General features: G+C 39.3%; 1 protein-coding gene across 1 annotated transcript in view; it reads right to left on the bottom strand.

The window, feature by feature from the left end:
- Window positions 1-20,334, bottom strand: part of CUBN (cubilin) — a 151,740-nt gene that overhangs the window by 39,902 nt on the left and 91,504 nt on the right. Inside the window, exons 36-50 of the mRNA XM_075705163.1 lie at window positions 19,935-20,067; window positions 17,531-17,736; window positions 16,065-16,246; window positions 14,294-14,483; window positions 13,056-13,253; window positions 12,575-12,721; window positions 11,521-11,711; window positions 11,039-11,222; window positions 9,529-9,703; window positions 8,291-8,469; window positions 6,376-6,585; window positions 5,926-6,066; window positions 3,966-4,147; window positions 2,226-2,397; window positions 1,018-1,224 (exon numbers count right to left, since the gene is read on the bottom strand). Of these exons, the coding sequence (XP_075561278.1) occupies window positions 1,018-1,224; window positions 2,226-2,397; window positions 3,966-4,147; window positions 5,926-6,066; window positions 6,376-6,585; window positions 8,291-8,469; window positions 9,529-9,703; window positions 11,039-11,222; window positions 11,521-11,711; window positions 12,575-12,721; window positions 13,056-13,253; window positions 14,294-14,483; window positions 16,065-16,246; window positions 17,531-17,736; window positions 19,935-20,067 (2,697 nt within the window). The remainder of the gene's footprint in view (window positions 1-1,017; window positions 1,225-2,225; window positions 2,398-3,965; window positions 4,148-5,925; window positions 6,067-6,375; window positions 6,586-8,290; window positions 8,470-9,528; window positions 9,704-11,038; window positions 11,223-11,520; window positions 11,712-12,574; window positions 12,722-13,055; window positions 13,254-14,293; window positions 14,484-16,064; window positions 16,247-17,530; window positions 17,737-19,934; window positions 20,068-20,334) is intronic.

Genomic DNA, 20,334 nt, shown 5'->3' with positions numbered 1-20,334 from the left:
CAGACCAGATACATCTTATTTTTTCTCTGAGTTCTCTTTCTATTATTTCCCAGCTCCAATGCATACATGGGAAGGAATTGTCAGGCTACGCAGATATGCATGCTTTGGCTCTACACAGGACAAACTGATGCTATACAACCAAGAGCTCTCGTTCAAATGAAGGCAAATAAGGATGTAACAGATTCCTGCTCTCAACCCACCCCCCCCCCCCCAGCTTTCCAGAAACGATTTTCTGGTAAATTAGAACCTGCTCTCTCTGGGACTCACAGGTACAGCCTCTAAGAGAAGAGGACAGCAGTAGCTTTCATACTACACTTGGCGTTAGCTGAGTGACTTTCATATGACATTTCCAGTTGCTTGTTCTTAGGGATAGCTGAAGATGTTCAAATATGCAGAGATATTATTGGTGCATTAATCCTGTGATTGTTTTCCTTTTAAATGCTTTAGTCTATATTTTGTGATGCAGTCTCACAGGAAATATGGATTTGTTTTTGGAGAATCATCTTATAGAGTACAAAAGTGGGGTATGAAGTGGGTATGCAGCCCAGAGGCTATGCATAATTAAAGCATTCTTTACTCCTACTGGCCCTGGAGATATTTCAGAAGCAGGAAGAGAATGGGCTGTGGACCAAATACATTGTTTTGATGACTCCAACTTCTCCTGACTGCCATCTTTCAAGGTAGATGAAGTGAAATTTGCATTGTCCCTTGTAAAGAGAGAGTCAGGTGTGTATTGCAGCCACCAAAACAATTTATCCCCTCAAGATACTTATGCAGTTTTCCATTTTCTCCCCTGAAAGAAAAGGTGACAAAATCCATGGATCCATTGCTCTGGCAGTGAAATCCCACTCCTGTTCTAGGAGACAACATGGAAGGCATGCATGTGAGCACTCTCAAATGAACAGATCCTACAACAATCACTCTCTGCAAATATACATGAACAAGATTTGGCACAAACACAGATCCACAACTGGAATCTTGATAGGCTTAATCAATTCTCCTGCTGAACATACAAACCTATTCGTAACTCTAGGTAGTCATACTGGCAGTCCTGGTGATGTTCCAAGTGGAAATCCTCGAAAGAGATATATATGGATGAATTATAGTGGGAGGGGTTTTCAATGGTCCATTCACAGTTCAGGTTACTTGTGTAATTTTTGACACCATCATAACTAGGAGTAGAGAAATTCCCACCTGCATATCCCATCAGGGTTCCACCACAAACTGCAGAAACAAAATATAATTTATTTAAAAATAGTAATGATTCTTGTATGAAGAGAAATCTTGCCCCTGTTTATCCTGATATGTGTATGTCAGCAAGCATGTATTGATGAGATCAAAATTTTGTCCATCTTCTTCCTTTTCTATAATTTACTGCTGTGTACAAGAGAATTCTTGCCTATTGTCCCAGAATTTATTGGCAAGTATTTAAAAACACATGTGTAAAGCAAAGAAACAACAACTATTCACAGTATCAAATAAAATATTTCAGCAGCACCATCAATACAACAAGCAGTATTTGATATTTTGATAAAATCTCACTGCAGTTCTAGTTCAGTATTGCTCAGCCCTACCCATTACCTAATTCTAGACTCAAGAGAAGATTTTTCTGGAACATACCCTCAAGAGCAGTACACTCATGCTACAGTAGGATGCTTGGGGCGGGGCAGGGGCGGGGGGGGCAGTTGGAAAATTAAGTTTGAAAGACTCAAGGCTGTAGTAGTAAGGCTGTGCCAGCTGCCTCCTCTCTGGAGGCTGAGCTTGCAAAAGTAGGTTAGCGGCACTCTTTCACAAGCTATGATAAATTAATTACCCCCCTGAGTAACAATGAAGCACTTGAATTTTTCAAGTTGTCTATGGCACTATGTTTTTTTGGATCTTTTCATGGAGTAACACCACTTCAGACCATCTCTTACTCAAGACTAAGTACAAATCCATAATTCAGTAGTGAGAATAAGAACTGTGATCCACAACAGAGGTTTTTCTTTCCATTTGAAGCTTGACATAACAGGTACATGAAGTTCGTAACTCCCAGATATTCCCCATTTTTTCAAGTCCTTTCAACTAATTAAATATATATGTCTACTCCCATCCAGAGATGTAAGAGAGAAAAAAGGTATCAGAGATTTGTTTTCTGTTTAGGTAATTTTTTTGACATGTGCCAGTACTTTGACTATGAAATGACTCACCAAAGTTCCATCACTTAATTCAAAACCACACACTACCTGCATCTTCACTAGATGTGTATGAGACACTGAAGCCTCTGGTTGCATGAGACATATCTGTCACCAAAATGACTTTCATTGTGTTTCCAGATGATTTCACCTCAGTGCCTGGATTTACCTCACCACACAGCTTGGCCAGCTGGGGAGAGTTCTGTCTGAGGCCATTGTAAACCTGTTGGGTCAAAATAAATTCTTATGAGATCAAAATACAGTCTTAGGATCATCTCCTGTGTCATTTAACAGTGCTTCACATCTTTAATACAAGGCTCATTGATGTTCCTCACAGCAGGTTAGTTCCCAAATCTACTGAAAACCTTGGAACAAACTTGCATTGCCTTGAGTGGATGAGGCTGCAAAGTAAAATACAAAAAATACCTTGCTTATTTTGGCAAAACATAAACATATTCCCTCTCTCTCTCTCTCTTTTTTTTTAAACAGAAATTGAAACAGTTTGATTGGGAAAAATACTGTATTTTAGCTCAATATTTATATGTTCAATCACTTAATAATGCCAGCTACTGATCATATTCATTCAATTTCAAATTATCATCTTTGTATTCTGGTTAAAGCCAACATCAGCTTTATCAAAAATCTCCTCCAACATATTCAGTTCTGGTGGGCATTTTTTATTAATTCAAACATTTCGCTTTTTGATGATGCAGATGTATTTTGCTCACTGTTTTTCATATAGCCTTTAGCCTAGGAGTTAATTTCCTTCTTTCTACTACTAGCTCAGCAGTGCAAGCAAGGCAGAAATGATGTTTCCCACTGAGATTTGGAATATGTTAGAGTGCTGAAGTCACAAAAGCTGGCAGGACAGATCTTCGTTTAAGAGATCATTACTTCATTAATCGATAAAAAGCCAGCTCCCCGTGGTCTGTCTAAAGCATCTGTGAAGGAACACAAGGGGAAGATCATCTACAAATCACAAGGGAAAGCTACTTCACCCTCTCACACTTGTGCATGGGCTAGCTTCTGATCATACTAAAGCTAATTCATGTGTTTGTATTGCTAATCTGAACAAACAGGAAACTAAACTAGATCTCCCATTCCTGCAATTTCATAGAGGAATTATATTTTTGAGGCATTTGTACACCTGACCAGGTCCAGTTCTGTGCCAGGTTTGATTTTTTTTTTGCACTGAATAACCAAAACTCTAAAATAACCGTGATAAAATAACCAAAGTCTATCTTTTTGGAGATGGGGGGTGATAAAGAGGTAGAATTTCCTGGGGTTTCCCTATCTTTCTTTCAGAATATGCAAGGTCCAACACAGTAGTAGCCATTTGTTGCAATCTCTGATTTTTTCCTTTTTTTTTTTTTTTTTTTTTTTTTTAAATTGACAACAATAAGTAACAATAGCAGTAACAACCTCCAAAGTCAAAAGAGACCTGGAACTGACTGATGGACTTTGTGTCCACAGAGAAGAGACAGTGAAAGCTTTCAAAAACCCCAGAGCTTTTTTCTGTAATTGATAAAGAGGCAATTCCAATGATTTCTTCAAGTTCTCCCCTCTGCCTGGACCATAATTTCAAAATTTCTATACTCTAAAACAAGCAGATGAGTTTAGACACCCTACAGAGCTAACTTGCTCTCATTTATCTGTTTTCCCCAGATTAAATTATGATTTGTCTTAAAACCAGATGTAGACCTATAAATGACATTTCAGCTCTATTATGTCCATTAATGCTCCATAAAAGGATTAGGAAGAGCATTTTCTGCCTCCATGCCCAATACTCACAGCCACGTAATCTGATGAGCACCTCCAGTGTTCTTCAGTTTTCATATCATTAAAGGTTAGAGTCACACGTCGGCCGCCTTCTACTGTGATCCTCCATTCACACACTCGATTATGTGGGTATAGGTTAGGATAGTTGGGTGAAGTAAATGTTCCCACAGGGGCAGTAAAATCCCCACCACATTCTGAAATACCCAAATATTGGAACACTTCTTAGAGTAAAGCATCACTTATAGAGTTATAGCAAAAAAACATTAATAATACAAGAAAAAGAGAGCCTGAGAGCTTGATGTGATACGCCTATCCTGTCCATATGTTTGTCTAAACAGCTAAGTTCCTGCCAGTTTTTATCATTCAGCCATAAATGCAGTTGAACGTTAATTGACCATAGCAGATCCTTTTAGTCTAATTATTAATATTCCCTTCTCTGAAGGGCTCATGCCAGGCTTCAGAAGCCTGAGTGACCCACAGGCTTTGATGTCAAGCAATATAAGCCTCTCACCGTGGCAGGATTGAGACATTTCTGCCTTTCAGATGACTGGCCAGAGCTACACAGAATGAGCAGGGTCTTACAGTGGGTAATAATGAAGGATGTGTTTTTCCTCTGCTGGTTAACAGAGGTAGAGAAAAAGCTTTCAGGGATTTTAAGCAACACTTTTTCAGTACAGTTATTTTGTGTTTTTCCTATCTTTGTTATGAATATCAAATTGTGCTCTGAGGAAAGAACACTACAGATCTCAGGTATAGAGTGCATTTTTCTTCTGAGATTAATGGTATAAATTCACCAGCTTACACTTGGTTTAAAATACAAAGATACAGTTTAATGGAGTGCAGTGGGAGAGTTAGCCCCTTTCCTCACCCTCACCTTGCAGAATAGTCTAATCTTGCATTAAATTTTTGCTAATACAGTTTCTCTTCTGTGGTTGCATACCAGGGCCCTGGGAATCGAATAACATTCTTTTGGAGTTTGTTTCTCCCTCTGTTATTTTATTGCAGAAGCAAACACAAAGTATAAGGAAGCTTTCAGCTGAGCTTTTTAATGAGCTGGAAAGAGTTAAGAAGGGTTGGCAGGAGATTTTTCAAGCCCACTAGCGCAAAGAATTTCTTAAAAAGTAGCCATATTTTGGCAGGACAAGCATTGCATGGGCACTAAAGAATGTGAAAGAGAAGTGTGAAGCAGGAATAGGTCTATGCCCTTAGCTCTGATCAGAGCAGCTCTTTGAAGTCTCTCTGCTCAGGACAAGAGGCAATGCGCAGAAATTGAAACACACGAAATTCCATCTGAACATATGAAAACACTTTTTACGGTGAGGGTTGTTGAACACTGGAATAGGTTGTCCAGAGAGGTTTTGGAGTCTCTATCCCTGCAGACATTCAAAACCCAACTGGCCACAGTCCTGGGCAACTTCCTCTACCTGACCCTGCTTGAGCAGGGGTTTGAACTAGCTCATCTCTAGAGGTCCCTTTGAACCTCAATGGCTTTGCAATTCTGTGATTCTGCTTAAAACCTATTGGTTAAAAACTATTGGGGTTAGGGAGATTTAAGAACACCACTCACCTCAGAGGGACAGAATAAAGTAAAGGAAAATCACAGCATTTCTTTACCCTCCTCCTCATCAAGAGAGATGTGGGGAGGGTATGTTAGGACATCCCTGGACAGATTACTAGAGAGAAAAGGTGTGGAAGAGTGTGAGAGAAAAGTTATGGAAGAGTGTGCTTCATTGTGTGAGACTTATCACTGATGGCAACATCCATTATAGCAGGAGACTGCTTGCCTTTCAAAGTTTCAGCTTGACTAAGTAGTGATCAGAGCGCTCCATTATTTCCCCCCGAGTTTAAATGTAAGAGCAAATACACACCATTCCAAGAGTAAGTGATCTGCAATATATGCTGTACTAGTGCAACTATGGTCTGCAGTATATGTTGCTTCCCTGAAAGTAACTTGCAACCTTAGAAATCCAACCTTCAGTACTGGAATCAAAGCGCAGTCTGAATCCTCGGGCATTGACTGATCCATCAGTGACAAACTTGACATAAGCAAAACTGTCAGAGGTGTCCACAGCATCAGGGAGAGTATTACCACAGTACCTGCCCAACAAATTTCCTGCAAAAATCAAATACAGGAAGGCAATTTTATATCAATATATTGTTTATATTTATATTGAGGGATCACTTTCCAATTTAACTGGACAGGCAGGAGTAAACTAGTAAACTAGTACGATCAAGTTATTGCTGGAAAATAGAAGGGTTTTGTTTGCCTTACTTTGCTGCAGCAAGTGAGGCAGACAGAAACAAATACTGTACATAGCAAAGGCTCACTTTGTACCCAATGGGAAATGCTTTCAGGAACCTCTGGTGACGGTTCATGGTAGTACTAGGGAAGGGAAGACAAACACTGAAATAATTTTCAGACCAGAAGTGTTGTATTCTCGGATCTCCAAAAAGTCATTTGTGCACTTGAAGGAGTTTTGAATATCTAGGCCTTCTAGTCTGATGGTAAGATAGTGGCCCCTGGGACCCTGCAGAAACCATTCACACAGCAGGTTGTCTTGATAATGAAGCTCAGGATACCCCACACTTTCAATGATGCCAGTTTGTCCTATCACCGTCCCGCCACAAGGAGCTGCAAAAGGAAAAACATTGCTTGGTTGACTGAAGGACCTCAGAGAGATGACCTTTCTTCCAAACAAAACTTAAAGCTAAGGCACAACTGACTTGTTCTCTAACTGTGGTAATAAAATAGGAATTGCCTTCCAGTTAAAAATCTTCTACATTCTCCTTCTAATTCAACAAATCCTAGTTTGTTTTGGGGTTTTTTTGCAGACCCCCTTCCATTGCAAGCATCCCTTCCTCTCTGTCATATCTCTTATTGATTTGAATAAACTCACATATTTCAAGGTCTATATCTAATCTCTACCCATGTCCGTATTTACCAGAAATTTTTGGAAAGCTGTATCAGATAATTACAAAGAAATTTAGTTTGTTATATGTGGATCTGAATTTTTTGTGACTGACAAAAGTTGACTGCTAGTTTGGGCCTACAGCTATGGTTCAGACTCCTCTCTCCCACAGTCCCTTCCTGTTCACATTCCACTCCTTACGATGCCTTGGTAAGGGATCGCTGCACAATTCGGGAAACACCTATTTATTTTTAATTTTCTCTCTCTGAAAACTCATTTCTCAGTGGTACCTGCAAACATAAGTTCACAATACTAAGGCTTACAGCAAATAATATTCCCAGGTGGAATTTATTGGATTTTACAGTGTGTTCTGTGTGACTGCTAGTTACAATCTTTTTGTGGCAGTAACAGTTCTGTTCATGCTGTCTGCTCTACAGAGTGATTAGTGCTTTGTTCCAGGATGACTGGCATACAGCTGAGATACTGTAGGTCTGTTATGGACAAATATAAATTGTGGCTTCATCTACTAACAATATTTTCTTGCAAGTTGCTTCAGTTTTCACATTCAGAAATATAATAGCACACTGTATTGGATTAAGTGTTTGAGACCTAACACAATCAGCAAAATTCTGTGTAAAGCAATATAGTCCACTACTCTGCCTTTCAGAAATTAACAGTCCTAGACTTTCTTATATGAGTGCCACTACCATAGTAGCTGCTATTCTTTGAAAATTATTAACATTATCAAAACAAAAAAGGTAGCATATTCCTGAATTTGATCAAAGACTAGTTTTTATTTAATTTTAAAACTTCGCTAGTGCTTTCTAATCCTGTTTTTGCAGCTTGAAAGCAAATAATTTTAAGTATTTCTTTTCCCAGCTGACAAATAATGGTTCTTACTGTTTGTTCCTTTTTCAGTCCATTGTTGTGCTGCCCCTGTTTGTCTAGCAGCATTGTTATTATAGATTGATTTACATTTACATAGAGAAGCTCCTAATTTGTTCTTTTCCTGCCAACTTTCAGCTGATCTTTGCATTCCCCTTCAGGATCCTGCTCATCAAAGTGACACTAATTCTGCATGCTGAAAATCAAATCATGTTACATGACTTTATCCATGTTGACCTTTTTTTCTACTGCCCCTTTGATAATTATCTTTGACAAGAGGTTATCCAGTATTCGTTTCCACTGCTGCAGATCTATGAGCACCTTCCTATTCCTGTTCCCTCAATTTTCATCTCTTGCTAGGTGCAGAACATGCTGATGTTAATCCATATGATGATTCTGATACCTTAGGTCTAACACTAATTCAAAGAGGCACATATCTATCAGTCCACTTCATAGGCATGATTTAAGCCCTAATACAAAAGCCTGACACTTTAGACCAAAATCTTCTCTAAGATCAGAGAAATTGATAAATGCAAGCATTACCGATGGAGTATTTAGCCTTGAATCCCACATGTGTGGCACTGCTGTCAGACTTGAACCTCAGGTACATGACAGCTCCCGAGGATCTCTGCAAGCCTGGCATCAAACCTCCACACAGCTTGGCAATGATGGGGGCAGTGGAGTCGGCGCCGTTGCGCAGCTCTAGGTAACTGGAAGTGCAGCTAGAAGAGGAGAGAATTTTCTGTTCAATGTATAGCAGTAATGGTTTGAAATCATTTCAGTACATGCACAAAGCCATGAAGTTGTAGTGAATTAGATCAGTTTCCATGCAGTGTGACCAGGACAGAATCAACAAGTTCATAATCAATGACAGTTATGTAATATTTGAATCAAAAGAAGTGCTAGAAACATTGAGAAAGATTCATCCCGAGCCCAGTCTATGATCAGATCAGATCTGCCAGAAGCAAGTCCTAGGGAAGGGTATGAACAGCACTGATAAAATAGTTGTGACCATCTTTAATATGTACTTTTTGGCAGCATTCAGCTTCAGCCTATATTCCATATTAGGTCTCATTGATGACAGTTGAATTAAGGAACAGATATAAAACAGATGAAAGGAATAAAATTCAAATCTGGGGGCTTACTTAGGTGGGCTTAGAAAGACCCAAAATATCTTATCTAACAGCTTTGCCTTCAGAATGGTGCAGCATCCTGGGAAGTCAGAGAGAAAGAACGCCTCTGGGATTCTCCATCCTACATCTTTTTTTCTGGACATGGTCTCACAGGTGAGGGTCAGCTTTGGCATATGGTGGTCCAGCCCCAAATCAATGAAGTTATATCAGCTGGAAACTAGGCCTTGTTTTGTGCTTCAGGCAGGGGGTGCAAAACATGTAGACCCATTGCAAATCAGCAGACAGGCAACAGAGGAAGGAGACAAATTGTTGTGGTGGTAATCCATTGGACGTAAAACCACTTGAGAGTCACAATAACTGAAAATCCGAATATGAAATGACTAGAGGGCACAGATTTTACAGAAGGCACCTTTCTACCACAGGTGCTTCCTCTCTGTCTGTTATGTTCATCTCTATCATGCACTGCAAAGTCCTAGGAATGTATACCAGTGACTTGATCGCTTCAGTGATCTCTCTCAAAAATTTCCTAATCACTTTTGATTGTAAATCTGAAAGTGCACTCTGGGAGGAATTACAGAAAGTAACAGGGAAAGAAGAATCAGAATGGGGTCTCTGAAGAAACACAGGCAAAATAATGAGGATATATACTTTGGTGAAGGTCCAATGTAAAACCGATCTTCAAACTGCAGCTCTACTGCATGTCCATTAGGAGCAGTTATGGTCCAGACACAGTCAGCATGTGGGGGATAATTGCTCGGATAGTTGGGGGAAGATGTATATCCGCTGGGGTTGAAATCATTGATGTAAATATTCCCTCCACAAGCTGGGAAAGAAAAGATCGCCAATAAAAAACAACAACATGTTAAGGAAATGGGTGAGGCATCAAAAATATGAGTCATCACTATATTCCAAGACAGTTTCCTTTTGGTGTCATATAGTTACATCAAAACCAAATGCATTTTACTGCTTACTGTGGGAAAACATTTTAATGCAGTATAATCCTAGGTTCCTGTGCTCCTCATTTCCAAATGTTCAGGGCCCCGAATTAAAGTGCGATTAGTTCTTCCTTGGATTGCTTCTATACCAAGCAGGAAACATATTTCTTGCCTTGTTCCTACCCCAATTCCCAGGAGCTAGAAAGCCTACAAGTCAGACCCATCAATGCTTCTGTGAATCATTCCCTACTTCTGCTTTCCAAAAATTGAAATGTCTGTTTGAGACAATAATGAATATGTGTGAGGAATGCCAATCAGAGCAAATATGAGGATTTGTTCAGGTCCTTTATCCTACAAAAATATCTTTAGTTTGACCAGAACCTTTCTGTCAAAACTCCCCACTATGTTCTAGCAATACTGGTAAGCACAGGGCTTTAGTCAAGTGTTCTAAATTGAAGTGGTAGAAATACTATTGTACAGCTTCACCCATTCCCTTCATGAATCCCCTACACTAATGCTAAGAATGATTCTTTGCAGCAGCAGGGAAAAGTAGGCAGAAAACAAGCACTTAAAATTTGAGTGGATTGATAGGTTGCTGTAGTTGTGTTTAGTCACACTGTTTAATAGGAGGTGTCCTGGTGTCCCAAGTGGCATGTGTCATGAATACAGTGGAATAACTGCAAATGTCAAGTCCCTGATTTACCCCTAGGACTTGAGTCTCCATTTTCTTCATTCTTTCAAAAAAAATGTTAGCTCTGGCAGGGAATGTTATTTTCTCAGCTGACAGAAAAACTTGAGAGAAATGTTATCACCTTTCTCAACACACCAGCCTAAATCATTCATGACATAACTTAACACTTGCACTGGGTACTATATGTTCAAAATAATGTTCTTGTTTCCAGGGGTTTTTTTGCCTGTCCTGGATGAATTAGGAATACCTCTTCCTAACTATAGATACTACTTCGCTGCCAAAGGGTCCGCCAGAAGTTTGGGGGTTTTTTGCTTTAATATCTTCAGGTTCCATGACCTGGAGCTGCCTCTCTTTAAAAAGGAGAAATTTGAGAGTAGGATGGGAAGTCATGCACTAAAGAAAGAAACAGGACATTTTTGCAGACATCTGATTTTAGCAGGGTTGGGGCTTATAACAACAACCCCCTTTAAGAGGACAAACTCCAAGTTATATCTACTGAGTTGCAGAATTTACGTTTATTTCCTAGACTTACCTAGACTCTTAGCCTCGTATTTCAGTTTGAATCCTTGACCCTCATTCCTGCTGTCAGAAATGAAGTAGACAAACAGCTGATTGTCTGTGGTGTACATGGTAGAGTTGGGGCTGCTTCCACAAAACCGTCCATTCCCTCTTCCAGACACCAAAGGTGGGGCAGCATTATCTAACCCATTCTTCAGCTAGAAGAAAAGAAATTGCTAACATCACTCAAGCAAACATCCCTGGCATGTAAACTTTGTGCACACACCATTTCAAGGCTTCCAGCCATGTGGGAAAATAATAACCTAGTGATTAATTAATGCATAACAATAAATAAGAGGGGGGTGGGGAGAGAAAGAGAGAGAAATAATCTCTGTAGTATTTCTCTTTGGTATTTCCACCCCCTGACAACTTGGGCTGCCTTACTGACAGTGACATCTATAAGATTCAGTAGCTTTAATAGCTTTGAGGATTTGGTGACCTAGCCAATAACCTCACCTCTACGTAATCTCCAAGGCTGCAGGAAATATCCTCACTCTTAACCTGGAAAGGCTGTTCAAAGTGGACAGCAATGATAAATCCAGGGGTTACCACTACATGCCAGGAACAATTCAGATTAGGAGCATAGTCTTGAGGATAGTTGGGGGATGTTATCACACCCCTGCCTGTATGCAAATAGCCTCCACAACCTGAGAAAAAGGAGTTGAAGCAAAGAAGAAAACATTAGTGTCAACTATTCACATACTAATTTAGAAAAAAAACCAGTCTCCTAAAAGGAAGATGTGATAGGTAAAAGCAGATATTGAAGCAAGGGGACGAAGAGTTCAGGGGCATAGAGCAATGCACACAATGAATGATCTCCCAAATACAAGCTAGTAGATTGCAAGATGACACACACCAAACATCCTGACAGTGAGACTCAGTTCTCAGACTTAACAGATAAGTAAGCAGGCAGCTATGCCAAGGACCTCCCATGGCATAAGCACATTGTTACACTGTCTGAGTACATTGCTTCTAGTCATGGACTAAACCACTGTCACCTACTCAAGCTGCCAGTCAGAAAAGCTTCCCCTGGCTGCCCATTGTTACCCTAACACCTTCCTTGGTGCCTCAGCCCATTCAGGAATCTGTTGTCCCTGGGTGTGCGTGGGAGGAGTGCCACTGGAAAGTGCTGTCATTCCTGCTGGAACTTACACAGCTTTCTGCATCTGTCTGTGTTTTGTGTCTATGCTTTGAGTCATTTATTTCCCTCTCTTAGCTGGGCATTCTTCCACCCCTCAGACTTAGGAATACACTTTTCTTAGTTCTGAAAAGTGACTGGTCTGGTTGAATCATGCTTTGTTGTATTATATCACTGGGAAAATAGCAAATTTTACCTTTGCAGAGTTGGACATTTATTAATGCATATTCATGAGATGTGAATAATAGGCCTGTGTGATTAAATAGATAACCTGTAGACAGCTGTTAAAAATCCCAGAGTCTTTTCTTTCCTTACCCCATTGTTAGCAGCAAGGCAGACATTTATCTGGGGGAGAAGAGAAACAAATCTTACTTTTGTGGTAAGAGGCATTAAACCCAGCTCCGGTGACACTTGCATCTGACATGAAGTGGATGAACATCGCCTCTCCAGTTGATCTTATCGGCCCAGGAGGTTCCCGTCCACACAGAGTAGCCAGCACTGGAGAAAGACTAGTGTCTCCTGAGATCAAAAGAAGAAATGTTAGTGTTAAAACGAAATCAGTTCACATTTGCCTGTTGGTTGCTGCGGCTCACACTTTCAGGCAGGTGCTTTTCAAGGTCTTTAACCCCTTACAGAATGAGAAATATTTTTATAGACTACCAAATGTTTTGCTAGACTTTGCTAGTTTTATTTTAACTAGCAGAATGTCTCAGCATAGAGGAAGAATACTGATTTAGAGCATGTTCCCATTGCTATCTAGATTGCTTAAGCTCAATGGGCATGAGAATTCCAGGTACTGGGACCTTGGGTATCTATTGCATGCTGTCAGGGTAGGGCAAGATTGGCTTCTCACCGTCTTGGATAATAAGTTTGTCATAGTTGCATGAGCTATGAGATTCTATGTCTATGGCCAGGATACTGAACTCCACAGTGGATCCAGGAGCTCTGATAAGCCACACACAATCAGCAAAATTTCTGTAATTCATGGGCCAGCCCGGTGAGAAGAGGAATGAAGGTGTTTCTTCAGTTGTTACAGTCCCTCCACATGCACCTGTCACATACAAGAAGACAAAAATGAAAACATCCTCTTTTTAAACTGAACACTCCCCTCATAATTTAAGATGACAGTCCTATAATTAAGCACAATGTGGGTGCAATGATGATGTGTGTAGTCACAGGAATGCACTTCTTCAAGCACTGCTTCGGTTTGGACTGGGAATACAAAACCTGAAAATCTTGAACTATAAGGATGTTCCTGTGCTACCTGGTGCAGCAATGATGTGATCTGTTTTACCATGAGGAATATCTAGTAAAAGACCTAAGAGCATCTACCACAGTTTAACACAGGTTGCACGTCAGAAACAAATGGTGCATGCGTAACCAGTAATACATAAATAATTTAGACCGTCTTGAAATTGAAGTACTTCTCTTTCTTCACTTTAGATCAAGATGGAGTCCTTGCTGAGATATCTAGTGGCTCAGTGCTCTCTCCCAGCACATTATCCTCTACTATCCTGCAGAGCCCCAGGGATCCTTAGTCCCTTTGTCCCCAGAAATCTGCCTTCAGATTTAGAAAGAAGACATTGCACTATGTCCTAGTTAGTCTTAACTTTCTCTTGTTGAACTTGCTCAGAGAAAATCAGTGATACAAGAAGCATATTCTCTCTCCTTCCAGGAGCTATTTGTCAGACGTACATGATCATACTGAGCATATTCTCTTTATTTATGGATATGAGATGCATCATAATGAAAGGTTTCATATCACAATGGCCAGTGACTTAAGAATGGTATTTCAAGAAGGATACTTTTTCATGAAAGCATATAAAATGTTTAGCTTTCATTAAGTACCTGTGTAAAGAGAAATGACCCTCTATCAACACGCTTATTTTTAAAACACTGTAAAACAGTATATCTGAGGGTCCCTAGAAATTGTTTAAAAAGCTATTAAAATGCTTAATTAAAATGTCAATGAAAGCTTTCCCTCAATTAATAGCTTTCTCCTGTGGTGAAGTCGGCTTGGAGTTTTTTAAGTAAAGCTCAGTATATCACTGGCTATATCACTTTTAACCATGCAAACCACTGAAAACCCACCTCTGGCAATGGTGCGTGTAACAGCAGAAGCATCCTCTGCATACCACTCCAAAAGAAAGCCTTGTCCAGTCACAGAGGAATCTGATTGAAACTGGATTGTCATTGAACTGCCAGAAGATGCAAAAGAAGCAGCCTGTGAACCACAGTATGTTGCAATAGGACGAGAATGAATGGTGGGCCCATCATAAACCTGCAGAGAGGAGAATGGTGTTGTTCCTCACACAGGCAGATTTTCGTCTGCCCGATACTCAGCAAGTTTCCAAGGAAAAAATTACCCTCTTTATATGAGTGAGGGATCTTTCAGCAAATCCCAGTGAGAGAGAAACCTCCCTTACAAAAAATGGAAAAAAATCTCCCTTTCCATTATATACTGTTAATTGTGAAGCTTTCACAGAAGAAGGATCTGAATGGAAGCCATCAAATTCAGCTCATTCCCCATCACAGGGCTGCTCTTTGGGGACATGGACTGGCCTCCCATGTTAATAAAGTCCACTGGTACAATCTTGTTCCTTGCTGAGAAAAAAACCAACACATTCTGCAGGAAAAAAGGCATTGTTTTTCTTTTTTTCCCCCTTTTCTCCTCTGAGGAACACATATTTTAAATTCTATCAAATAAATTTGCTATGATTTTTTTTTTTTTTTCATTTTATGTATTTATAAGCCAAAATCTTCGCTGGTTAAAAGATGCTTCTCTTTTGCCACCTTTAAAACTTAGTTGTGTTCTTGTCCTCTTCCCCCCAGTAAAAAAAGTCCAATAGAGAAAGCTAGGAAATATTAAATAAACATTAACATTACATTGAAGATCTGATCCTTGAGTCAAGGTAAAGGTCAGGCTGATTCACACCCATTGAATGTCTAGCTGATTTAAGAAACCCATTTTGCTTTCAGAGGGACAAAGAAAAGCAGGCTGAGTTAGAAGAAAGAAGGTGCTGTTAAAATCTGACATGAGATGAAGGAAAAAGTATTTCCTTTTTGAACTAATATTAAATTTGAATATGAGTGAATTAATAATGAATTGAATATACTGAATATATTGAACTTGTATTAACTTTCTTATTATTAACCTGAAAGAAAGGGATAATTATTAAACAAAAATTATAATTTTGGTTTAAAACCAAAAAAACCAAAAAAAACCCCCAAAAACCCCAGACAAGAAGAGATTTGCCTTATTTAACTAAGTAGTTATGTTTAGCTAAGTTCAGAAAGAAGTTGTTGCCTCTATTGATCCATTTTGCTTAGCACCACACATTCTGGTTTTTTAGCCTGGTAAAAAGTCTAGACTGTATTACAGGAGGGTACAGAAAAACAATCGAACAGGAAGAAAGAGGTACCTTCCTACTGCCAACAGAAAATTATTGATCTAGAGAGCAAAGAAGGTGCAAGTAAAGGACTGTTCCTTGTAGGATTTTAAAATAACCTTATTTTTAGAGGCACCGAGATGCTACTGTCACTATTGTCCTCTACTGAACCAGCACAGAGCAAAGTTCAATCCGGTATCTGACCTGAAATTCTTGGATTTGAAAATTCAGGATTGTATCATTGTGGACTTATTTTTAGTAAGTTTCAAACTTACAGCTTGGGAATATCTGTTAGGGAGCCAAAGAGTATGTAACCCTTCCTTATAGCTAATAATTATTGAAAAAACAACATAGCAAAACCAATAAGCCACACTAGGTCCTTGGAAATTCTTCCCATTCCTCTTGTAGGTTTCTCTATTCACCATTTTTATTAAAGTTAATGGAAATAAAATAACTTTTCACAATGAAATCACCTTTAGCTTGTCATAATGGCATCGGCGATGATTTTCGATATCCATCTGCAGGATGCGGCCACGGATGACTTGTGAAGCATTAACACTTATCCGCCACTGGTAATTGGAATTGTGAGGGTAACTTCTGGGCCACTGTGGTGAAGCTATTTGTCCTCTGTTTCCCACAATGTCATTTCCATACACTGAAAAACAAGTAAGAGACGACTAATGCCTCTAGTTCACATAGATTAAAAGAAGCATTGGGGCCCAGCCTGGGATACAGCTTTCATTTCAGCCCATCTGACTTAATTTACTTAGGACTAGACAGCACTGTGAGGCATAGACTTGTGTCTCAGACACTCCTAGGATGCAAATCTAATTATTTCCTTGTTGTGAGGGATGCAGCGTGTCATTATCTGAAGAAAATTACCCATTCGAGCTGTGTGGCTCTACATGTAGGAGAGGTGGGACAATGGCACATCTAAATTCCCCCCTGACTCTGCCTACTTCATGTTAATTTCTTCCTAAGAAGCATTAAATAATAGAATGATTTCTTTTAAATGCCTTTGTGTGTTCTGGTGAAAAATGGTTCTGATTTGATTGAGCTCTGACCCATTGATAATTCCTTTTGAAAATTAGTAGTAAAAGTCTCAAAGTAAAGAAAATTATTAGAAGTTTAGCTTGCATAATCAGAATGGCTGTGGATGTTTAGCTTCAGCAGTCTGTTCATGCAGCAAGTCAGACCGATGTTTGCAATGGTACCTTGCAATTTTGGATCTATAAACTGGCATAGTTTCCTTTTCTTCTAATTCTGCTCCCTGGTTAATGGCATCTAGATCCAAACCAGAAGATGGACACTGTCGTACTCAAAAAGCAAAATGGAAAGCTGGGAAATAAATGCTTTTTTCTTAATTTGTCAATTGCCTAATAAAAGGCAACACAAACATTAAATACCATTGCTCCCTGTCAGGTAGCAAAGACATATGGTCAGATACTTTTAACTTTAATAGGCTACTGGTAAACTTGGGTTGCCATAAAAGTTTTTACTATATAGGTCTTATTTGTATCTTTGCAGCCCAATACTGCTGAAGGAAGAATCTGAAAACCAGGTGATAAACTGTTAGAAAACAATCAATGAAATAGAGAACATTTTATTTTCTGTAATCCATGAAGTTTTTTGCTTCTAGAAGTATAATACGATCAATTTGAAAAAAATAGTCTGTTACGATAATTTAAAAAGATAGAATTTAATGTCTAATTCTTCTGATTATGTTACATAGACACAGGTTCTGTTCTGACACGTTTTAGAGCATCCCTTTATATTCAGCAGATATCTTACAAAATATTTTTTAAGTGAATTCACAGCCTTGCTGTGAATCAACTAGCATTTTCTAATAGCCTTTACAGGGGCAAACATTCACCTCTTTGAATCATTTTGGAAGTGTTATGAAAGGACAACAGTTTTCAATGAAATATAATTTACTTACAGTGAGAGAATGTGGCCCTGAAGCCAACAGCAGTGCCTGAGTTGTCTGAGACAAATTTGACCCACAGGACATGTCCAACAGTAGACGTATAATTTGAAGGCAAGGAGTTCCCACAGAATCGTCCTGCCAGTGTGCCTGTATCATTCCCTTCACGAATCTCCAGGTAATCTTTGGTGCAGCTGCTACTATCTTCCACCTGAAATGCTCTGTTTCAATAGCAGAAGAGCATTAGCAGGCATATGACTGACACACTTCAGAGTTTGCCCTGCCAGGCCACAAATCCCCCTGTAGCTGGTATCCTACTGTAGTAGAGGGCAGCAACAAAACCCCCCAGAACCCAGAAGTCATTGCTCATTACCTGGCTGTGCTACTGATACAGGGCTCTCTCCTTTCTGGCCTCTTATTTCACGACAGAGCTTCAGTTTGCAAAGTTAGAATTTTTAAAGAGTTCTCAAACCCTTGTAATATTTGTTGGTTCTCCAACAACAACCACGAAACATGGAAAGCCCCTGATATATAACACAGATTTTTTAATATAAGCCCAGGTCAGACTATTTACTGGATGCACATCTATTGCATGCAGAGAATACTTTTAGCCTTACAAATCAGTTTGCAGCCCCTTCATATGTGTATTATTTCAGTACACTCTCTGGTAGGATAACAATTTCCAGAGGCCTAGATTCATTTGTAGTTAACACTTCAGAGCTCAGAAATCCCTTAGCAGTTTCTCCAGAATTAGAAAATATTACTGCTTCTCTGGCCCCTCAGAGTTTCACATAGCTGGGTGCGCAAAATAATAATAAGCATTACTGTGAACTCTTCTAAACCAATTTTTACCTTAGAAAAGGAATGGGATTTAGTAATCAAATTATAAATTCTAAATTATTGCACCAAGCTGAATGCCACGTATATTCTAAAAATTATTATGTTATTCTAAGTGAAGTGCTTTGATTCAATCCAATATACTTTTCAGAAGCAGGCTATGAATATGTAGTAAAGATTCCAGAGAGTGCCTCCTATAACCAATGCCCCAAATATTTATGCTTTCTGATTTTCTGGTAACAATCCCTCCCCTTCAGTCCTGAATATAGCCATATGTGTTCAGTGTACACATGCTGCGAAATGGTTCCAACTGCTCATCTGGATATACTTCAGACTAATTTAAACCTAACCCTCAGATTGCAAGACAGGCATTTCTGTTCAGACTGAGCTGAAGAAAATGAATGCCTCATGCCAACAAAACCTTATAAACCCCTAATATTAAATTAAATAAAATAAATACTGCTTTCTAACTCAATTACTCCATGCTTTCCAGTATTTTCAGCTTGTCTTTCAGCTATGTGTAACTGAAGGAAAAAAGTTTACATCTACTCAGCGTCACTTTATATAACTGAATGTATGTTCCACTGATAGTTGCTCCTTCACACTAGATTTCTGTTTTGGTTCTGAAAAGTTTTTACTCATTATTTTGTAGCAAATATTTTGGAAAGTGTTTTCAGGCTGTAGTACTTTTTCTCCTCTTCAGTGAGTAAAGGAGGAATAGAATGTCCTTTTTATTGAGTTAGTGAATCAGTACATGCCTAACAAATTGCACCGTATGCAGTCAGCATGTTACTGGGCAAATTTTCCTTTTGTCCTGATTAACTGTAAATGCAGGTTTCAGAACTCCTTTTCTTTTCCTGCTGATTCTTGATAAGTTTTGCAAAGGGTCAGTGCTCTCTTTCTTGGCAGCAGCCACTGTTTGATGCTGGGAAACAGAGAGGGTCGGAAATCCACATCATTGGTAAAGAACAACCTAACAACCCTAGTAAAGGACTCCACATTGTTCTGTGGATCATGCATGACTTTCCTGTCAGAAATCTTCAAAGGAAAGTTTCTTTGCTGAAGGGAAAACAAAATTCCTTCAGATACTCTCCTGGCCCCTGTTGTACCTCCACTGCTATCATTGTTGGAGAAATTTTGAAGAGCTTAATATCAATTCTAACCCTACAATCTGTGGAGTATCTAAGCCCTTTATAGTACTTAGCTATATAATAAATACTACAATTAATCTGGTTGCAAGGAAATAGTAGGAATTTCTTTTATAAAGAAAAGGCAGAGGATTGCTAAATTTCCTCTTCTTGTTTATAAGTGAGTGAGAACTGGCTTCATCAGCATCCCATATTGCTCAAACAACAAACCACCTATTTATATAATGCTGTATATGCCTTAATATAAGCAAGGACTAAGACAGGAGACCACTGATTGCAAGCTGCCACTAACCACTGCTGTGTTCTCTTTCCAAGTTACTCTAAAAACATGTTTCAGCTTTATCATCTGGTAATTACATTTCCTAATAAACACAGAGCATCCTTCCTTCAGGTCTGTTAAAGGGCTGAATAATAACCCCTGGCAATGCATTTACATGAAGGACAGCTGCAGCCGGTTGCCAGGGGAGCTGAGAATTGTCCAGACACACTCCGTGTTGAGCGGATATGGCTCAGGATAGCCAGGGCTGTTGAAAGCTCCTCTGTCCATGTGGAAAGTACCCCCGCAGGCTGCAACAAGAAGGAGACAGCAGAGGCTTGAGAAGGGTGACATAAAAAAAATACCTTGACAGAGCCAGAGCATTTGCTAATCAAGAAAGCATTTCTCCTTGTCTCCTTGTTCTTTAGCTTGTTGATACACTTGCTGAGACCTTGGCCAAAAAGAAGGGTAATAGGGGATTTTAAAAGAGGGAATGTCAAAGAGACAAACAGATACAGGATCTGTTCTTTTTCTTAAAAGTCAGAGGCATAAGGTAGCAACACGTGTCATATGGACTT

The sequence above is a fragment of the Pelecanus crispus genome, chromosome 2 (genome assembly GCF_030463565.1).
Source record: "Pelecanus crispus isolate bPelCri1 chromosome 2, bPelCri1.pri, whole genome shotgun sequence".
Lineage (NCBI taxonomy): Eukaryota > Metazoa > Chordata > Aves > Pelecaniformes > Pelecanidae > Pelecanus > Pelecanus crispus.
This window is presented reverse-complemented; position numbering and strand designations above follow the sequence as displayed.